This window comes from Panthera leo, chromosome E1 (assembly GCF_018350215.1).
Source record: "Panthera leo isolate Ple1 chromosome E1, P.leo_Ple1_pat1.1, whole genome shotgun sequence".
Classification (NCBI taxonomy): domain Eukaryota; kingdom Metazoa; phylum Chordata; class Mammalia; order Carnivora; family Felidae; genus Panthera; species Panthera leo.
In genome coordinates, this window is record NC_056692.1 from 11989738 (window position 1) to 12012110 (window position 22373).

The following is a 22373-nucleotide window of genomic DNA, read 5'->3' on the forward strand; positions in this document are numbered from 1 at the left end:
ACACCCACCTGGGGCTGACGGAGCAGGTGCCGTCTTCCTCCTTTACAGATGGGACTGAAGAGCTAGAGGGGCGAGGCCAAGGCCGGCGTCCAGGAATCCCAGGCCCACCCAGGCCAGGCCCCTGCCGAGGGCTGATGGACACGGAAGGTGAAAGAGCCTGAGGCCCAGGGCTTAGGACTGGGCTGCACCGGTCCCTGAGTTCCCAGCACCAGCTCTGTGGGGATGGACGCCTGTTGCAGAGCTGTGAGGTCGGGCCCCAGGATTCCCACTCACCGTCTTTGCTCTCCAGCCCAGGTTCCCTCAGTGTGCTGGCAGCGGGAGGCTGGCTCTGGCTGGGACTCTGAGCTGGACTCAGGCTGCTCCCGTCGGGCTGGTCCTTGGCCCTCATTTCTTCCTGCCAGAGTGTAGACTTGGTGGTGGGGACTTTCTCAGCACTGGGGATGCTGCTGCTGCTGCTGCTGCTGCTGCTGGTGACAGCCATCTTGGCCGGCCCTGGTTCCTGGGGGAGAGAGCAGCGTCTGTGCAGCCACAGCACACAGCCTGAGCTGCTGCGCAGGTCCTGGCTGCCCGGCCGCCTGGCCACAGGGGACACTAAGGTCAACCGCACTGTGTCAGTGGCCCGGAATCCCTGGAAGGGGAGGCTCAGAACAGAGATATCTTGGTCAGGTGAAAGCTCCATCTGGACGGCACCGTGGCCGTTTCCCCTCGACAGCCCCAGTCAGTGCGCCCAGAGTGCCTGGTCTGACTGGCCTCAGGCCAGATTTGGTAAATACACGGAGCAGAGGCTTAAGGTTTCTGCCTGGACCTCCGATAGCAAACACACGCCAGTGTTCCCTGCCCACAAAACCACAGAGCCCAGAGCAGCGGACCAGGCACTAAAAGTGAGATGACAAGTGGCTGGCTCAGAGTCTGTCATTCCTAGACTTGTAGGTGCTTAGGACACGAGTCACAAAAGATGGGGTGGGGTGAGGGAAGAACACACCATTGAGATGGCCACTGGGAAAATGCAAAGCATGTGTCCACACAACACCCATGCCGGGGCCAGCCCTTGCCCCCCCCCCCCCCCCCCCCCCTCCGCCGCCTTTTGGTTCTAGAAAGCTCAAACAGGACATCTGGGACACTGTGTGAAGGAAGAGTCATCAGATACAAACAAAACATCCAAGTACATGCATGCCCTCCCACCCCGCCACGAGCCCATATGGGAGCAGTGTCCACCCCACGTCTCCCCAGATCGAAACTGGTGCTGCTCTGTGGGAGAAGCATTCACATGGGAGGTACTTAGCCAAATACAGAAAGTCCGTTTCCAGAGCAGGCGCAGAACTGTGACTCAACCTCAAATCCAGGGCCTGGACAAGGGCCCGGCTGGGATCTCTAGCTGCCCTACAGCACCAGCTCACCCGGGCTTGGCCCAGGGTCCTAGGTGCCAGCTACAGAGGGCACTGCTAGCAAGACGGCTTTGCTCTCAAAAGCAAGACATGTCTCATCTGTCTTCCCAAAAACATGGGGATTATGCGCGAATGCCCACCTTCCACTCCCGTCCTGGCGGCCAAGTCTCAGTTTTAGAAACCTACCTTAACCCAACTCTCGAGGTGGGGCCCTTGGTGAGGATTACAGATGACACAGGTGATGTGTCTGTGCGTGCGCGGGGTTTTAACCGCCGGGATTAACCGCTGGGTTATCTGCCACTGAGCACGGACCATGTGCTGGGCTCTGGTACATCACTGTACCATCCAGTCCTAACCAACACACCTCGCAGGGGAGGCTGCCCGGGCTGAGAGGAGACGGCATGCTCATGCTCGCATGGCCAGTAAGGGGCAGAGTGGGGCTTCAAGCCTTTTCCATCACCAGTCACCCTCAGGAGGGGCGGTGGGAGGGGGGGAGGAGTATGCTTTGGATGGGCATCCTAGAGGGCTCACTGAGAAGCCCAGGCACCAGGTATCTCAATGTGAAAAAACAGGCATTTTACCAGGTCCAAAGTCTTCCTTGGCTTTGCAAGAATTCTGGAGCCTCAAGGGATGGGATAAAGATAAGAAGGCTCTTCCCACAGACCCAGGACGCACCTGACTGCCCAACAGAGCAGTCACCAGACCTGGCTGAAGATTCCCTGCAGCTCTTACCCACCTTGAAAGAACTGGACTTCTTGTAAGAAAATGGCAATGGTTTCTGACAGTTTCCTGAGGGCTCCAAAAGAACCAGGCTCTAATGATCTAAGGAGCGCCAGCCCCAGGGCCACCTGTCCTTCCAGTCAGCCCACCGCCCTCAATCCATGAGCCCCAGCAACGCATCCCTCAAGCGGAATTCACTCCAGGTCCCCCTGCCGTGGCCCCTTCTGGCGACTGAGCCTTCTGTTCGAAGGCCAGAGGCGGGCATGCTCTGGTGGGCTCAGGGTGGAGCTGGGACTCCTCCTAGAGAACTGGGTGGGGTGGGGTGGGGTGACGTGAAGATGGTCGGTGAATCCGTCCCCTCTGCGGAAGACCAGCTGCACAAGGGTACGGGGAGGTTGCCAGAAAGGGCCCAAGAGGAATAGGCGGCAGCTGTGCTTGTGAGGGAAGTGGCCTCAGCCCCATGCTGTGGGTGAAGTGCCCATGGCATATGCACACCCCTCTCTGATGCCTGTGGCTCCAGCACGGAGCAGGTGGGCTGCCACGGATTCCCAAGAGGCCGAGGAAATTCTAGGCTTGAGATCCAAGGGGCCATGACAGGGAGCTTGGGAAACAAATGCATGTCCCAGCACCTCGTGGCTACACACCCACCTTCTGGCCCTGGGCCTCCCAATCTGTGAGGGCTGGTCACATCTGCAGATCCCTCCCCATGCTCCCCACTTCTGGAAAACACCTCGCAGAGAGTGAGGGCCCTGAGTGGCGGCCAAGGTCCACAGGCAGTTCTTTTTCTCTCCTCTGGAGGCTCTGCTTTCTCTTCCCTCTCTGCCAAGCCTTATCGAATCGGTGGAGACAGAGGGACAGTCTGGCAGCAGGAGCAAAGCCACGCTGGCTTCCAGGAGAGGGGGCTGGGTGGGTGATAACAGGAAAGCCTGATCTCTGGGTAAAGTTGCTGCTCTTCTCCAAAGCGGATGTGTGGCGGCTGTGGGGCACTGCCTCCGCTCCCCACACTTGTCGCCGTTGTGGTGGAGAGGGTGCTGGGGGTCACAAGGACACAGACCACAGGTGCCAGTGGAAGAGGAAGGAGGCAGAGGTGCCAGGTTTCCTACGTGCTAGTCCCTGCATGGTCGGGGCTATCAGCGTTTCACTGCTGTAACGAGGTCTGTGCTGTTCATCTGGCAGCTCACAAAGGGCTTTGAAAGGTAGGGAGGAAAGAGAAAGGCAGGCCCGGGCCGCTGTCGCCTCCACATGCTAGCTAAGCAGGTACCCTCTCCAGAGGAGGTTTCACAGAAAGCCTGCCTTTCTACTTCCTGGGCACAGGAATGGAGCGGGGACCCAATGAAAAGAAGGATGTGACCTGGAGCAGCCACCCACGTAGAGAACAAGACCCCAGAAGAAGTGGCAATCCACAACACACGTGTGGGCCTGAGAAGAACCAGTGTACTGGACCAGTAGGGACATTCCTCCGGGCATGTCTCTGGTCACACTGAGAGGGGTCTGCTGTTTTACAGTCTCTCAAGAAAGGCGGAGAAGCAAGGGCCAAGAGGCTGGCGGGCGGGGGCATGGGAGAAACCAGCATTCCAGAGCTCCACCTGATGAATCAAGCCTCCCGGCCCACACACTGGCAGGGGGAACACGCGGCCCCTGGCCGCAGACCTGGGATTTGGGGAGAGGGCGGTAAGATCTCCGTCCTTCCTGTCCTAGTCATACCTGGCATGGATCATTATTCCTTCTCTCTAGGCATCTCGGTATCAGGAAAAGTCTTTCCTCTTGGAGGGAACTGGGGCTGAGTAAAGCAGCAGCTCCCTGAACCTGTATCTCAGGCCTCAGGCTTTGGAGGCTCTGGCCAGGGCCAGCCTGACTCCCTGCTGCTCTAGGCTCTGCTGGGACCCATGTGCCCAGTCTAGAGGCTGTCTGCTCCCCCCTGTAGCTTGATCTTCATCCTCCCTCAGGGCCTGGCATGGGTCTCTCTCTGATACTCTCAGGAAACCACTTGGTGAGTGTACTCTCCATGGCCCCAAGTCTTAACTGCTTGAGACATCCTTCTTAAAGTGGGCCCCTGTGGGCTCTCCTCCTGAGTTTCTGGAGGGCACGGCACAGCACAGCGGCACTTCCAGATCCCCACTGGTTTTACGTGAAACTCTCCCAGGCCACAGAGAAAGAGGCCAGATATGGGGTCCTGAGTTCCTGCCTCGATGGGGGGCCCACAAGGCTTTAGGCTTCCCTCCCTGTTCCATTCAGGGTAACAAAACACCGTCAGCATCAGGCTGTGGAGGGAAGGCCTGTCCAGAGATCCCCAACTCTCCTCTGGAGAGACCCCACATCACCTCATGAGACTGATTCACAAGAAGATGGGCCCCAGACGAAAGTTTACAGCTTCCAGAAACCAATGGAATCAAATGTGATGCTCTTGGGAACAAGGGGCAGAAAGAAGAGTCCCTGCCAGGCTGGCTTCGGCTGGGGCTCAGGAAGGGGTGAGCAGAGCAGGCTGGCACACCCATGCTCTAAGAGACTCTCAGGGAAGTGGGTGATCTCCCCACCCTGTGATCGCGGGGCTCCTGCTACCAACGGAAAAGGTGAAGCTCGGCCATGGCTAGCAGTATCTAGAGGGAGGGGACAGCCGGGGAGCAGGGACACAACCAAACTCCCCGGTCTGGGCCGAACGTGTCTATTGCACATGTCGTTGCCTTATTTGGAGGTCGGAGCTTTGCTCTAGCGATGTTTCCAAGACATCACTATAGAAACGCAGAGTAACCCTAAACGCTATTATTCTGCCTGGGATTTTTTCTCTCAAACCAGGCAGCTTTGGGGGATTTGTGTGTGTATCTGCTGTTCCCTAGTAGGAAGCCCCACTTTCAGTCTCCAGGAATGACTTCAACTGCATTTTGCTGACTTCTTGCCAGGCATACTACCTTCAGAGGATGCTGGCCTGAGACACCTTGGGGAGCGTGGACAGACAGCAGACAACAACCATTGGCTGAGAGCAGGCCCAGGGCCGCACTCCATCAGGGCCTGTGCAAGGAAGCCCAAGGTGGGTGTGTAGAGGGCGAGGGACCCAGGCCAGCACACACCTACCAGTCCTGCCCAGGCTGACCTCTGCCACTCGCTGAAGCAGAGAGTATCCAGCAAGGACTACAGAGCCCCCAGTGGGTAGCCAGGTTCTGTCACGGGCTGGCTCCCTGTCAGACTCTGGGCCTTGCAAGATCCCAAGGGAACCCGATCCCCATTCTGCTCACTCTTAGGGTTGCTGTGAGGCTGGATCAGGCAGGGCAAGGCACTCGGTAACTGTGAAGTCTGGAGCAGAGAGGAGGAGCATTCGCTGAACGCCCATCAGGCGCTCAGCGCTTCCCTTCATGCCCACAAAAATCCTATAACCAGATCTCAAAGGGCGCGTTCTGCGAATCAGTTCACTGAGGCTCAGGAAGGTTAATTCGCTCCGTCAGGGCCCTGGGAGTGTGAGGAGCATGGCAGGGAGGTGCACAGCCCTTTTGGGTGCCGTGTGCCCCTGCAGAGGTGGAAGAGAGTGGCCTTTGGGAAAGTACTAGACCTGGTGGGACTATGCAAGCTACCTCCTGCTCTGGTCACATGGGAGGTAGGACAGGGGCCCACGAGTCAAGCCCTGAGCCCTGAGAGCCCCTCACTCGGCCAGGACACTCCCTGTCTGGCCTTCCTTCCCAGCCTGTCTGTAGGATCATCCCCGTGTGTCAAGTAGAGCTGAACTGAGTCCCTTCCTCAACCGTGGTGCGCGAGGACATGCGTGTGCAGCAAGTAGCCTTCCAAGCATGCTGCGTGCTCCCTAGCAGATGGCAGGACAGCCAGGGAAGGGACACGTGCTGTAATACTGCTGCTCAGCACTGGCCCACTCACTGGAAACCGCCTGGGGCAGCCCCAGAGTGTACACGAAGGCCACCCTGGCCCATGGAGGGTCCTGCCCTGTGGCTTGGAGAGGAGCGTACCGATTGCGGCCCACAGACCACTGGAGGGAAGGAGAGGCCACGCAGGGCTGGTGACCATCTCAGCCCCATCTGGATCCTTTTCCTCAGCCCTAGTTTTAGGCCGGGTCCTTCCGGGGAGCTCTCACTTCATCCCAGCTCTACTGAAACGATACCACTTTGCTTACCTGTGGTGTGGGAGGCTCCACCTTCCGTTTCTTCTTTTGGTTCTGCTTATTGGTCCTGGGATAGACCATGAGCATCTCTAGCCATCTGGAGAGAGAAGAGGGGGGAAGCACTGGATCAGACCCCTGCTCTTGGGGACTAGGAACCTCGTCGGGTGGTCTAGACACCAGGCGCAACGGTTCCTGCTTGGGGGCATCCACCCAGTGGTCAGGCCTCTGGGCAGCCGAGCAGGGCAGAGCACGACCCAGATGTGAGCCTGCTTCCACTGGGGCAGGAACTGCCAGAAGTGCAGCCCAGGACAAGCACAGTCTGTGTTGGGACCAGGCCCAGATGCTGACCCCACAATGACCAGAGTGCAGGTGGGGAGGGCCATGTGGTCCGCCCAGGCACAAGGAATGCTTCACCCTCATGGGGCAGCAGGCCTGAACCACAGGCCTCAGAGTGCAGAGCAAGCACCTCACTGATCCCATCTTCGGGGCTTCGACTTGGTTTTAAAATGGTCCTCCCAGAGAAGATTTGTTTAGCATACGGACGGGCTGCTGTTGGGTGTCCTTTAGGGCTACAGAGGCAGGAACCAAGAGTTGTGCTACCAAAGTTCTCTGCAGCAGATCACTTCCGGGGGCTGAGCTGCTGACCTCCCAGACCCACTCACTCACCTCTGGGCCCCACCACCTGCACAATGAGGGCTCTGGGCACCTCGGCTTTGGGGAAGGTCTGGCAGAGCTGCCCAGGGACCCACCCCAAAACCCACATGTTGGAAGGTCCACTCTGGACCAGGAGCAGAGAAGGCAGCAGGGGAGTGTGGGAAGAGCAGCGGCTGATACAGATCTGGCTGTGCGACTCTCTAACCATGACCTTGGGTGGCTCCCAGCCCCTCCGGGCTTTAGTCTCCCCACCTCTGGGGCGGATTAGGCCGTGACACAGCCGCTGCTTGCCTCACCTGAGCTTCATTAACATCTGGGAGGGTTGGGTGAGAGGAGACAGGAGGAGTGGAGGGCAGGAGGGACCTGGTGATGAAGGGCGCTCTCTCTAGAGGGGAAGGAACAGCAGGAGACTCTGGTCTCCCTTCTTCCTAGAACACGAGGGTCTGTGTTGGGCCAGCGGCAGCGGCTGAGCTGCGATGTGAGGCAGAGCCCACACCGCCAGCACCCTGGCCGGAGGCTGCAGCAACCCAGGACCCGAGCCTGGGTCAGGAAGAAGGGTTTGCGCCTTTCGCACTCACTGGTGCTTCTTTAATCGGGGACGGAGGAGGGGAGGCCAGTCACAGTCCGTGATCTTGCAGGACAGCCTTAGGAGGTGTGCTGGTTGTTGACAGCAGGCAGCGGGGAAAGTGGGCTTGGGTGTGGGGAGTCACAGCACCTGGGCAGAGCCGAGCTCAGCTCCGAACAGGGAATTCTCAATTTGCTGAGAGAACGAACAACTGCCTGTCCCGCAGAGACCTAAGGCACAGGGTCCTGTGGGTCACTCCTCTGTGGGCTGGTCCCAAAGCAAGAACAGAGGCCATGACTGTATCCGTAAGGACAGCAGATGAGCAGACTCCCTGAGGGCCTCACTCATATGTCATCTGAGGAACTCACATGCTCCCGGGGTTAAAAGACCCACTTTCCAGCCTGCCACAGGGGCTGAAAATTCTTTTGGGCACTCTAACAAGCTGTCAAAGACCCCTCTCATAGCTTCACTTAGGAGAGGAGAAGAGACTGCCTGACAAAGTCACCTCGTCCTCCAGGGCCCCAGGAGCACGGGGAGTATGGCAGGTGGGTGCAGAACCTGTGGGGTGCCCTGAGTCCCCGCCCACGAGCCACGCAGGACAGGGCCTTGAGGAAAGAGATCTGTGCTGTGGTTGCACTGCTGACTGCACGGAGCTCAGGGAGCTGTGCTGGAGACTCAGAGGCTGAGCACAGGCAGGGGCGGGCTGGGCTCGGAATGTGTTCCCTGAACTCGGATTTCTCACGGAAGCCCAGTAGGAAGCGTGTAACGTCATTCGGATGTGTTACTATGTAAAATATCCCCGGGAAGAGAAGAGAGGCAAGGGGTGAGTATGGACACGGGATCAGTCATGGATGTGAGTGCCAGGGACGTGGTAGAGTGTTCCCCGACTCTGACAGCAGAGCCAGGGTGAATAAGACTGAAGGGGACAAAGCTGAAAGGCAGGGGCTCAGAGAAGGGGGAAAGCTTGGACTCAGCCCAGCTGGAGAGCACGGAAGAGCCCCCCGCCCCCCAACCCGCCGCCAACTCCTGCTCCCCTCCCAACTCCTCTAAAAGAGCTGCATTAAGCTGTGCCCCAAACATCCTGAAGGCTCCTCCTGGCACAAGAGAGCCGGGAAAAAGAACTGCCAACTCTCTCCATCCGGCTCTGGGAGAGATGCCACGGGCTGCTCAGGGGCCTCTGTTCAGAGAAGACCCCGGGGAGAAGGCTGGATGGACTGTCCCCAACTGCTCCTGCTCGAAGTCAGCCCAGAGGAAGTGTCTGCCGCTCATTAGGGAGCTGCGTGCTTAGACCCATCTCAGGGTCTCAGGGACCAGATGAGACCCTGGGCAAAGGAGCTGTGCCAGGTGGTGAGGATGCCAAGGGAGGAGTCCGTCCACAAAGGCAAGAGGCAGACGAGGGAGAGGAGGTGGAGGCAGAAGTCTGTACCCAGGGGACACCGCCCTCCCACCTGTCTCCCTGAAGGAGGCCAAGAGTCCCAGCAGGTGGTGAAGATGGGGAAGCTGTTGCCCAGGGGCCCAGGGACAGGCTGCCACGGTGAGCCCTGCCTGCTGGGCAGGGGTAAGCGAGGCCCGGACCCAGGATGAGGAGAGAGGAAAGCGCTGGGTGGCTCTGGCTCCAGGTACGCCACCGGGCCACAGCACAAACCTCCTAACCTCACGACAGCCCAGCCTACGTGTGGGACCCTGAGAGAATGTGCATCTGGTATCGTGGTTCATCAATGACCTTGTCTGCCCACACTGCATGGGAATGACGGTCCCCGTTCCCCATACAGGTGGTGACCTTAGGAGGTCCCCTGGCCTGTGGCAAGTGCCTAATGGTAGGATTCAGGCCACCTGCCAGAGGCGCGATCAGATGCCAGTTTCCTAATGCCATGTAGCACATCGCTATATCCCTGACCTGGTCCCCCAGTCACACATGATCCAGCCTGTCCTGGGGACCCTGGACACCCCTTTCCCATCCCACCTGCTAACCAGAAGCCTCCACGGGACCTAGCTCCCAAGGCTAGATCTCCCCCTAGGAATCCAGCTGGGCAGTGGAGCCCCGGCCTGAGTGTTTCTGCAGACAGGCCGCAGCAGCAAGTGTGAGCCAGGAAGTGCAAGTGGTTCTGTGCTGTCACTCAGGCCTGGAGGGTGGCCCTTGGTCAGGGTCCTCTCGTTTCTAAAACTTTAGTCTCCCAACTGTAGGATGAGGGATCTCTTTGTAAAAGACCTCTATACTCTTTTTTTTTTTTTTTCCTTAGTTTTTTTTAAGTTAAGCTCGAACCCATGACCCCGAGATCACGAGTCGCACGCTCCTCTGACTGAGCCAGCCAGGCGTTCCACGCTCTCTACACTCTTAAACCATATGGTTCTAGAACTAAGGCCAGGGAGAGGCAGAGGCAAAGTGGTCCTCCTGTTTGCCCCCAGGAGTCAGAAATGCAAACCTGCCTCTCTCCAAGGGAAAAGGGCTCAGGGTGAACTGGCACCCCCCAGCATAGGGTCACCTGGTGACCCTGCAGTGCAGCTCTGGCCCTCTGCTCCTCCTTATCACAGTGTGGACTTGAACTTTTTTTTTTTTTAATGTTTTTATTTATTTTTGAGACAGAGAGAGACAGAGCATGAGCAGGGGAGGGGCAGAGAGAGAGGGAGACACAGAATCCAGAGCAGACTCCAGGCTCTGAGCTGTCAGCACAGAGCCTGACGCGGGGCTCGAACTCACAGACCGTGAGATCATGACCTGAAGTCGGATGCTTAACCGACTGAGCCACCCAGGCGCCCCTGGACTTGAACTTTTGAACTCGGCAAGAACTGGGGACCTTCTGACCAGTATCCTCACTTCCTCATACAGCAGCCTTAGCCTGAGATCCTGAAGGATAGTGAAGCCCAGGCCAGTGCTCAGTCTTTTTACTTATTGAAACCAAAAGGCTTCACGCTCGATTTCCCTCCACTCTGTGCTGCAATAATCAGCCCAGTACCCCTCACTCCCCAGGTTTACTTTCTCTCAAAGCTTTCTTAGGTCTTAAAGGACCAACGGGATTTTCCAAGATCCAGTGCCCAAGCTCCTGGCCGGGCTGGTGGAGCCTGCTCACCATGCACACGCTGGGTGGTGAGGTCGCACAGAGCTGGCAAGCGGTGCCCTGGGAGCAGGGACTCGCCGTGTGGGCTTAGGAGCACGGAGCTCTGCCCCACCCGGACCGTCGGCCTCAAACCTGGGCCCCCCTCCCGCTTCCAGGACTCCCCCTGAGCCTCTGCGCACGGCACGGTCAGGGCAGTGGTGTCACTCAGAGGCTTTCTTTCCTTCCACCTGGACAAAGAAGCCAGTGTACGCAGCAGCACTGGGGTGACCGCGAGCGAGACGCAGCCTCCTCCCTCAAGGACCTGCTGCTGCCTAAGGAAGCCACGTGTGCACGCAGACAATCTGCATCTTTTCTAAGGGCCAGCCGATGGCGCCAGGTGCCTCAACGGGGAAGGCTTCCTGGAAGAGTGCACGCTCCGGCTGACTCTACCAGTCTGAGGGATTGAGGGATCATTCCCCACTGAAGGCACAGAGCCAGTGGGCAGCAGGGGCATATGTGGTGACAAGCAGCTCCGTGCTGGGACATGAGGGTGGTGGAGGTGAGGCTGTAGGGCTGTGAAGGGTCCCCCCCCCCCCCCCCCCCCAGGGCCAGCCAAGGAACCTGGACTTGTTCCCCAAGTGGTGGCGTTTTCGGCAAGGTCAGACGAGCTCTGGGACTGAGCCCCTCACGGTTGAGTGACACCAGGTTGGGGAGGCGTGGGAACAGAGGTGGGGAGACCAGCGAGAGGCCTAAAGGAGACGAGGTAGCCCCGGAACCGGGCAGTGCCAGCAGAGGGAGGCGCCCGAGCACACAGGACATGAGGAGACAGCCTTGGTGGGTATGTGGACATGCGGATGACGCAAAGGCGGGTGGAGGGGGAGGCCAGTTTCTGGCGTGGTGACCAGGCACACAGTAGCGCTGTGAAGAGAAAGAGGGGACTCAGAAGCGGCGACACATTTGATGAAGAAAGGGACGGCGATATTGCCCAATTTGTGCCAAAGGGAACCGGTCCGAGAACCCGCTGGTGGGTAAGGAGCGCCTCCTCCCGAAACGTGTGGGGCAGACTCACCCGCTGATGATCTCCTTGGTCTCTGCCCGGATGAAATGCTCCTTCTCAGGGGTCAGGATGCACAGGGAGAACTTCTGGCCTGTCCGGGCCTCCCCATCCACCACATCTGTGCACTGGTTCATGTTGATGGTGCCCTGAGGCAGGGTTGTGGGCTGTAAGAAGATGGGGCGGGGAGTCACTCAGGAGCCAGCACTCATGGGTCAGAGTACGGCAGCATGGACTGTCCTTGTAGCCCCCGGCCCTCTCAACCCTTGTCACTTCGACAGGCACCTGAACCTCTCACGCCTGTGTGAGTCCCCAAATACAACAGACACACGGGGTGGTGCTCTGCCTCGCCGCCACCCTCCTGGCCCCGCTTCCTCCCTACCCATCCCCGGGGAGGAGAGGTGACAGGTCTCTTCTTCTCGGAGGACAGCCAGCTGGACATTCCTTCCTAGCTGGAGAACAATATCCCAGCTGGTACTGGGGGAAGGGGGAGAAACAGGAAGGGGACAGCTCTGGGAGGACAGCTGAGGGGACAGAGGCAGCCAAGAGCCAGGTCTCACAGGGGTTACTGATCCAAGAGAGCAGTGAGAAAAGGCTCCAGAGGAGGTGGTTCTAAAATAGCAAGGTTATTTTTAGAGGCAAGGAGGGGGCCAGAGAGAAGCCACATCCTGGAAGGCAGGCTGTGGGGCTGGCAGGCTGGAGCCACACACATCATAAATGCTTTAAAGGTAGGCCAAGCCCACTCGGGGCAGATGACCCACCATCACCTCCCAGGAAGCACCCACGAGGATTTGCTACAAGGCTGCCTGGCCAGCACCGGAACAAATAAATTTTTTTTTTCCTTTTCTGACACTGTTAGACCCTGAGATTCGGGACAGAACGCAAGCAAAGAAGGCTTTAGATTCCCACTGGGGTGAGGGTCAGCAGAGAAGACCTTCCTAAAGAGGATCTGTTACCCCTGCGTCCTGTGGCCCTTCACCTTTCCCCCAAGCAGGAAGATGCTTTGGGGAGGGAAACAAGGTGCCGTGGCTGTCACCATGCCAAGGGCAAGAGCTCCCGACCTCACCCAATATGGCTGCCAGCTTTCTGGTCCACAGGAGGGGGAAGGAGTATGCTTTCCAGCTCCAAGAAGCCTTTCCTCATGGAGCCTCTAGGCTCAGCCCGCCCTTCCTTAGGCTCAGCTCAGAATGCGTGCGGCAGGGCAGGAGAGCCAGCTGTGAGCTGGCCTCTGACTTCAGGTGTGGATAGAGAGGGGGCAGAGTCCCACTTCTGAGAGGGGGCACACCCATACTAAGCCTAGTGTGGTCCTTCAGTGAAGCAGACTTGTAGCATCTCTCCTGGGCCCTTCTGGAGAGTCTTTGAGCTGGAAAAGGGAGCTTAGTGGCTTATCCTGCAACCAAGCAGGGGGGTTCTTCAGGAGCAGGGAGCAAGACTGGTAGCCTGGGACCCCCCCCCCCCCCATCATCTGTCTTCTGGCTGGGGAGGCCCACAGGCGTCTAGTGCCTGCCCCCACCCCCAATGAGTAGTGCTCCCACGGCCACAAGAACGCACCTTCCAACCCAGGGTGGGGCCACATGGTCCTCCTAGGCTTCCCAACCTCCTCAGTCCAGTTCCAGCACCTCCACTCTTCAGAATTTCTAATCCCAGGTCTGCTCTGGCATCATGCCACTGCCCCATGTGAACCCCCTTTGGGCAAACTAAGGGGTGGTGACTTCTGCTCTTTTAGCTCAGCGTCCCGCACGCTGAAGCACATGTTCCCCCTTGCCACCGACAAGGCTCACGGATCCTCTGAGGTGGGTCCTTGTGCCTGAAACAAGGACACTGATGCTGTGGACTGCTGTGAGGATCAGGGCCCCGAGCAGGGCCACAGAGGGGAGAGGGGACAGCAGAGGGGCTTTCCCAAGGTCACGTTTCCTCCTTTGTCCTCGATGTCCACCCCAACTTGGATTCGTGGGCGTCACAAGGTGCCAACGTACGCCCGCCTGTGGCACATGGAAGCACGACGTAAGTTATCTATCTGTGCTATTGTGCCAACAGCTTATAAACTATGACACGTACGTAACACACACAGGGAAGTTAAAACACACCAACAGAAATTCTAATACTTTCCTCTCACTATGCCACCTAGTGGGCTTATCTTTAGAGACTACTGTGCCAGGGTTCAGGGTCACGAAACTGCTCACCGTCCCCTCTTGCACAGTAGTTGTGTTTGCTGGACACGTGGCCACCGGCCACCAGCAAGATTTCCCAGCCAGCCCTGCAGCTGAATGCGGTCGTGGGACCTCGTCACCAGTCGTACCCTGAGACTTCCTACAACCTCTTTGTGCCTCAGTTTTGTGTGTGTGCAAAATGCGGTCTCTACCTCCTTCCAGGCGAGCTTTCAGAAGCGTCAATAAAAAGCAAAGACATAACAAGCTATGGCCAAAGGAAACGAATGTTTATTTACTATCTGTGTGTCAGGGTCTTATCGTAAGTACGACCTCTTCCACGCCTCCTTAAATATTACTTATGAGGCAGGCACTGTCTAATCCTATTGGACATGTGGAAAAAGGGAGCAGAGTCAACAGCTCCTCCTGAGTCTGCACAGTGCCACTGGGGAGAAGCCTCACCAGCACCGGGGCCACCGGCTGTGAAGGTGCTCATTCTCCCGGGCGATCACCGCTTGCCGGGCGCGGGGCCAGCACGTCCTCTTACCGATACTCCCGCAGCCGCCCCCCCCCCCCCCCCGCCCCCGCCCCCGCCCCGGCTGCCAATACCGCCACCCCCATGTGCTCCTTCACTAGTCTGCCCTCAAACCGTGGACCAGGTCAACCAAGGGTCTCCAGAGAGCCCCCAGGCACAGGTGTGGCCACACCCTTCTGCATTGTCAGAGCTGAGGAGAGAGAAGACCCTTGACAATCCAACTCCCGGCCAGACCAGGCCTCGTGCTTAGAAAGCGAGGGCAGATATCCAGGCTAAAATCCACATCCAGCCAGAGGGAACCCCTCACCCCAACACTGTCGGCAGAGCTCAGCTCCATCTGACAAGCTCCCTGCCCTCAGTCTGTACCTCCAGAGGTTAGGAATCCAGGCCTCCCACGAGGCCGAGTGACACCTAGTTTTGCTCAATTTCAAAAAAGAGGGGGCTGTCTGCAGGCCACCCAACTCTGCTCTGTTGCCAAGTTATGGGTAGGTCCTCAGCCGGCAAAGTCACCAGATGCTCTCCGGCCACCTGGGGGCTTCCGGTCCTCTTCTGGCCTCCACACACATCAGCCTGGATGGTAGGGCTGCATCAGTGTCAACTAATCCCAAGGCCGAAGACCACGGAAGCATAAAGTGACCAAGCGGGACGGCTAAGAGCAGGGCCTCTCTCCAGGGATGTGAGCACACCCTGCTGAGAACCCAGCCCTTCTGTCATTTGCCCCCTGGCCCACAAAAGGCCAAGGGAACCTCTCCCCACTGCAGCCGGGCGCCTGCCAGGGGTTTGCTTTGGAAGATGCTGCCACAGCAGCCTTACCACCTGGAGACCCTCCACCCCCACCCATCCCAGGCACTTTGGGGAAAACAGGCCTCCTCCACTTCTTGTTGGATCTCGAAGTTTGGGAAGTTTCTAAGAGCCAGAGGGAAAGAAGAGGAAAGTAGCACAGATGTACAAGAAGAGGCCAGCTAGAGCTATCCATGGGGGTCCTTCCCTCCAGGCAGCTGTGCTTACAGAACCAGCGGCCAGGCAAGACTTGGATGGAACGGGACCAGTCCAATTTACACCCCCTCCCCCATTCAGATGGGAAAACAGAGACAAAGGCTTTCCCCCAGGGCAAAGTAGTGCTCACAAAATCTTAACCCAGTCAACTGCAGGTCGTGCGACAGTTCGCGTATTTCAAGCTAATCTGCTCATGACTGACAGAGAAGAGCGCATTTCACTTTGGGATGAACAGCTGCATGGGCACACACACACGGAATGAAAAATTACGGGGCAATACTTTCACCGCGTGCGCTGCGTTCTGTATTATGTTCTCTCACACTCCCCACGACCCACTTGAGGAGTAGGAAAAGCAGTGCTACCCGGTGGTGACAGTGGTCAGCCAGCACGTCTCCAGGCTGCCAGAAGCAGGGGCAGAATATGGTCCAGGAAGGACAAGAAGACTCTACCTCTCAGTAGGAGCCGCCGCGGCAAGAATAATATTGTCTTCCGGGGTTGGGCAGGCTCTGAATAAGTAGTTACAGGTTCACTCTGATGACAGCCACAGGAGGAAGGCGCTCTGACAGGCTCGACACACAGATGCCCAGGCTGGGGCTCAGAGCGGGAAAGGGGCCTGGGGTCACCCAGAGCAAGGGTGGCCCGCGCTTACTGCAGAACCTGTCAGCAGGCAGGAGCAGAGAGAGCCCTCGCGGGAGCATGACCTCCTCCACCCTCCCCAGAGGTGACCATAACGGCTCCCACAAGCTCCCGTACGGAGGCCTCCCTGGCGGCCACACTGGAGGCATGGTCAGGCCGCTAGAGCCAGGTACAAGGAGAGAGCACATCCTTTCTTTGGGATTAAGGAGGTTAGATCTGAATTTCCTCTGCAAGGAAGGTGGCCCTTGGGGAGCTCTGCTGAGTACTGCTCCCCATCTCAGGCGCCCCTGGAACCCCGCTCCCTGAGAGGAACACGCGCTGGTCAGGATCACAGAGACTGTCCCTTGGCTCTTCCTGCTACTGCCAAGCTGCTCAGAGTCCTGAGTCTAACGAATCATGAGTCCCTCCTTCAAGAGGTGGGACACCAAATGCCATCCAGGTGTAGACTGGGCCACCTGACTCTCAGCACCTGACTCTCTCCAAGGCCACAGTTCTCCCTAGTGAGCAGCTCTCTTTGCACGAATATGCTCAAAGTCCAAGTTCTCAAAGGAAACTGGCAAGACCCATGGAAAAGGGGTCTTAAGACATACCCATGAATCCACCCAGGATTGGAGTGAGCAAAAGCCGCCCCCTCACCCCTCTGAGAGCTCAGAGAAGCAAGTGCCTTCCACCAACCTCGGCCAAGGGCCCCAGCAGGTGCCCTCCACACAGAACTCCTTTCCTCCTGTTCCTTGCCTGGCAAGAAGCCAGCAAAGTCCCCCGCCCAAGCATCCTCCCATGTATTCCACAGTCCTCCTGGTCTGTGGGGTGGCTCACAACCGTCCTTCACACCCGCGGTCTCGCCACAAGTCTTCAGGTGCCAGGTCTGTTTCCGTGGCCTCACGTGGCTCCTCTGGAGGGAGAGCCCCCTTCTGCACCCCCTCTGCCCTTTAGGGACTCCAACATGAAACCTGACTGCTGCAACTCTGCCTACAGGAGGAGGCCGGGCCAACCAGGCTGGGGGCTGTGGTGTGGGAGCCTGTCACCTGTGTGCCCAGCACCCCAGGAGAGGAGGAGCCAGATGACTGAGCCTCTAGCCCCTTATTCCCCACAAAGGCTCAGAGACCTAATGTAGCTTTACGTTTCTAGAACCCAACGAGCCAAGAAGTGCACCACCTCTGGTACAGAGTCTTACATCTGCCGCTCACCACATAAGTCACCCTGGGCAAGCTGCCGACTTTAAGCCTCAGTTTCCACAAGTGTAAAACAGGAGTAGCGATATCCCTTACTTCAAATGTAAAATGAAGCAGCTACTGTGGACAATATTCTGGAGGTTCCTCAAAAAGTTAAACATGGAGTTGCCACATGACCCAGCAATTCCACTCCTAGGTTTATACTCCAAAGAACTGAAAAGAGGTGTTCAAACAAAACCTGTACACAAATGTTCACAGCACCACTATTCACAATTGCCCAAAGGTGGAAACTGCCTAAACGTCCATCAATTCTAGTCATACAACAGAATGGTGTTCAACCCCAAGAAGAATGAAATACTGACACGTGCTTCAACACAGATGAGCTGAGCCCTGAAAACATTAGCTAAGTGAAAGAAGAGAAGCCAGAGACAAAAGGACACATACTGTATAATTCAGCTTAGATGAAATATCCAGAACAGGCAAATTTATAGAGACAGAAAGCAGATTAATGGTTGCTAGGGGATGAGTGGGGGAGTGGGGAATGACGAGTGACTGCTTAATGGGTAGGAGATTTCCGTTTGGAGTGATGAGAAAAGTTCTGAAACTAGACAGTGGTGATGGTTGCACAACATTATAAATGTACTAAATGCCACTGAATTGTACACTTTGAAGTGGTTAAAACAGTACATTTTTGTGTTGTGTATATTCTACCACAATAAAAGAAATCCCTTACCTCACAGAGTTGTTCACAGGAAGTGAGGGCTCAGGGCTGGCACATGACCCAGGCTGCCTCCCTTGCTGTTTCCCAGCACACACACACACACACACACTCCCCACCAAGCAAGGGGATGGTGGAGAAAAGACCATTTATTCAATACATTTTCTGACTGCTTGCCCCACGGAAAAGAGAGGAAAACACCGGACACATCTGTCTCCTACCCAGGGACAGAGAAGAGGCCAGCAGGGTGAAGAGAACGGGCCTGGCTGGACTGGAGGGGCCATGGGCCGCCCTCTCCCTGAGAAGGGAGGAAACGCCAGGCCTCCAAGCCCACACCGGAGGCCAGTGACTGGTCCTAAGATGGCCAAAAACAGGCTCTTGAAAATGATGGGCTAAACTAAGGGGTTTATCCAAGCGCAGCAGAGCAGTTTACTTTCATTGTCTGTGTCTCCCAGGCGCTACGTCAAGGCCCCGGGAAAGATCAGAGTCTGGTTTCCCCATCACACTCCAATGCGGCCGGGTGTCTGCCCTTCTTTGGAGCACCAGACACTTCACCTGCACTGTGGCCTAGCCCTCCTCCCCCGCCAGCTCCCAGGCGCAGGCAGGCCCACACGTGAGTGTCACACCCATCTCTTTCTCACTGCCCGCCCCGGAGTCATCCCACTGCTCACTGATCCCAGTCGAGCCAGGGAGCTGGGAGCCTCTGGGATGTGTTCTGTGGGAGGCACGCAGAAGCAGCTGGCATCCAGCGGGAAGGTCTGTGGTTTCTATTCTCCCAGGCACGGCACTCAGCTCCTCAGCACTGTTCCACAGTTAGGACCCAGGCCTAGGGTGGCCTCGACTCTGCTGGTCTCCCCATGGTCGCCAGTACTGGTCCAAGAATGACCTTTCATGAGCACAAATGTGGCCAGGGCATTTTCTGTCTTAACTGCTCCCGTAGCTTCGAGCCCAAGCTCTCTGCCCCGTGTTTGAGGCCCTCAGGAGCCCCGTCCTCACGTCCTGCCCAAGCTTACAGGCCTAGGTGACCCACTGGTGAATAGGCTGGCCTCCTTTATAGCCATCTTCTGCCAGAGATGCCTGCCTCACATCCCTCACCTCCCCTCTGAAGGAAAGAGCCCTGCATGTAGCCCTGAGTCCACCTTCAGGTCTGCCCATCTCTTCTCCACAATAGATGGTGAGGTCCTCAATAAAATTAATTTGATTTTCCTCTATATGCCTACATTGGCACCATTCAAAATGAGCTTCAGCACTTATTTTTGAATGATATATGGGAAAAAAAAACCGACCCCTCTAAGTTTACGTTGCAGATTCGTTGTATAAATACTATGCTTTATTTATAAATATTCTGTAACATACGTACCACAACATTGTACTTATAAATATGTATTATTTTATTGGCTATTTTATTTGAGAGAGAGACAGAGACAGAGAATCCTAAGCAGGCTCCACCCCATGCCTCTGAGATCATGATAGCCTAAATCAAGAGGCAAGATGTTCAACCGACTGAGCCATCTAGGTGCCCTTGAATATGTATTATTTATAAAATAGGAACACCCAACCTTGCCCAATCTCATTTTTGCTAAATGGGTAGCCGGATGCTCCATGTGCAAAGGTAACAAGTCCTCTACCATCTGAGGGCCATGAAGTGCAGGAGCCTGAAGGAGGAGCAGGGCCCAGAAAGGGCCCGACCACCAGAGGACCACGGTGTGCAGCCACCACCCCTGGGGCCAGCAGATGATAAAGATGAAACGCAAGAGGTGGGTGTGGCCATACTGCATTAATCCCATTTGTAGGAAACGTCCAGAGCCCGTAAATTGATAGAGACAGAAGGTAGATCAAGGTTGCCAAGGCCTGGGGGAAGTTTAGGGGATGACAGATAAGGGGTACAGGGTTTCTTTGCAGGGGGTGGGGGGGGGATGTTCTAAAATTAGATGATTGTACAATCTTGTTACCACACTAAAAGGCAATGACCTATATACTTACAAGTCAAACAAAACAAGACATTGCACAGGTACAGAAATAATCGGCATGTGGCAGCCCTTTCAGAGGCCCACGCTGCTCCACTCAGGCCCCTGCAGGAAGAACGCTCACAGCCTGCTGCCTCCAACCTAGGCCTGGAAGGCGCCTGATGCCCCTCCCTGTCACGCGTCTCAGACGTGGAAGCCACGGCCCAGACGGACACAAGGACTAGAGCCCGGCTTTCCAATTCCTAACCCACCTCAACACATTACCTCTACTGCAGCAGCTAGAGCCAACCACCCCCAAAGAGCTAACTTGCAGCCTACCAGGCTCCGACAACAGGCGTCTGTGCGGAACACACAGCAGCTCTGAGCTCCTGCCAGAGATGATGATGCTCCTGTCCCTGGGAGGTTCCCTTCAAGATTTGGCTCTGGCCTCAACCAGGGGCAGGATGGGCTTTCTGAGGCATTCAGGGCTTCCACAGATTCAGCAGAAAGGGACCCACAAATGGGGGAACACTGGCTAATCCCAAGCAGCAACGAGAGCTGTGTCCAGTGCCGTGGCCACATCGGGGCTGTAGCCTGGGAGCTGCAGGAAGAGAGGGGCTGCCCAGCCCAGTACAGTACATGCAGGGAGTCGGTGGGGTGCTGTGGAAATGACCCACTAAGGGCTCTGTCAACCAGCCAAACTCACTGCCTTTGTGGAGCATTGTTAGGGTTGGCTAAACTTCTTTTTTTAAGGGAGAAAAGAATACAACAAGGACCTTTTTCACTTGCTGCCAATGCCAGGAAGTTCCTTCTCACACCTGCTGTGCCAGACTGGCCTGCTGGCTTGGGCCGCTGGCTGGGCAGCAAAGACGTCTAGGCTCCCACCAAGCAGCCAAGGGCCCTCAGCTCTCCTTGGGAAGCCATCACTGCCCAGCCAAGGCTCACCTTGCTCCTAAGACCGGGGGCAAGGGAAGACGGGGAAGGGCAAGGCAGGCAAGGGATGACCTTTTATCCTCCTCACTCACCCAACCAGGATGAGAGCAGGACTCCACAAGAACCAAGTGTCCACTATACCGTATATGACAATTAACTCATGCTGAATCGAAGACCTAAATGTAAGAGCAAAAATATACAAATCTTAGAAGACTGAGGCAAACAGCTTCGAACACTGGATTTGACAAGGATTTGGATAGAACACCAAAAGTACAGGCATTAGAGATAGAAGAAACGAGATTTCATCAGAATTGAAAACTTTTGTATGTTGAAGGACACTGTCACAAGAATGGACAACCCACAGAATGGAAAAAAATATTTACAAATCACACATCTGATAAAGGATCAACATGAAGAATATATAAAGAACTACAACTCAACAGCAAAAAATAAAAAAACATATGAGCTAAAAATTTAGATAGACATTTCTTCAAAAAAGATAGAAAAATGGCCAATAAACACATGAAAAGGTGCCCAACATCAGTTATTAAGGAAATGCAAATTAAAACCACAATGAGATACCACCTCACACCTACCACGATGGCTTTAATACAAAAGAAAAGAAAACAAAGGAAAGAAAAGAAAAGAAAAGAAAAGAAAAGAAAAGAAAGAGAAAAAGAAAAAAACAAAAAACCTGAAAACAACAAGTGTTGGCAAGGATAAGGAGAAATTGAAACCTTTGTGCATTGCTAGTGGAAAGATAAAATGGTACAGCCACTGTGGGCAACAGTTTGGCAGTTCCTGAAAAAATTAAACACAGAATTACCCTATCATCCAGCAATTCCACTTCTAGATATATCCCCAAAAGAACCGAAAGCAGGGATTCGAACAGATATTTGTATGCCCATGTTCGTTTCAGCATTAGTCACAACAGCAAAAAGGGAGAAACAACCCAAGTGTCCACTGATGGATGAACGATAAACAAAATGTGCCCCCTCCCCCCACAGGAATATTATCCAGCCACAGGAAGGAATGAAATTTTGATACATGCTATAACATGCACGCATCTTAAAAACATTACATTAAGTGAAATATACCAGACACAAAAGGACAAATATTAGTGTTTAACTCCTAGGGGTTCAGTTGGGAAGATAAAGAAGTTCTGGGGACGGAGGACCCTGATGGTTGCACAACAGCATGAATGTACTTAACGCCACTGAATTGCACACTGAAAACAGCTAAGATGGTAAATTTTGTGTTATGCATATCTGAAGACACACACATGCATGCGCACACACATCCAGGCCAAGTTGGATTCCCATATTGGGAATAACCGCAACATGAACAGTAGAAACAGAAACTGGGCAATGGGTAGAAAGAAATGCGCCATTTCAGTCAACACGCTCCTTGTCTACAGGCAGAGTCTGGCCAACTGGAGCCCAGTTACAGCAGCCTTGCGTGAGGTCTCCCCAGCAGGTATGGAACAGAGGCAGCAGTGGGCACGAATCTCAACCCTCCCACCCTCCAGCTTCCTACTCCTCCCTCTCCCCATTTCCAATCCTCACCTCGAGGACAGGAGCAGCACCTCTCCCCCCAAAGGATGGACCCCAGAATCCTGCTGGGGATCAACACTCTCCTCTAGGGCACTGATACTTCAGAGCACAGCTGGACCTGGACAACACAAGAACTATCTTTCTGATAGGTGTGGTGACCTCAGGTACAAACTATGTACGAATGAGCATCCGTTACAGGAATGAGCCTTTTGACTTGAACAC

At 55.7% G+C, this 22373-nt stretch overlaps 1 protein-coding gene across 3 annotated transcripts in view; it reads right to left on the minus strand.

The window, feature by feature from the left end:
* LOC122206718 (myosin phosphatase Rho interacting protein) overlaps positions 1-22373 on the minus strand; it is a 154106-nt gene that overhangs the window by 58478 nt on the left and 73255 nt on the right. For all 3 annotated transcript variants that reach the window (XM_042916158.1, XM_042916160.1, XM_042916159.1), the window contains exons 4-6: positions 11531-11682; positions 6220-6304; positions 274-499 (exon numbers count right to left, since the gene is read on the minus strand). In XM_042916158.1, the coding sequence (XP_042772092.1) occupies positions 274-499; positions 6220-6304; positions 11531-11682 (463 nt within the window). The remainder of the gene's footprint in view (positions 1-273; positions 500-6219; positions 6305-11530; positions 11683-22373) is intronic.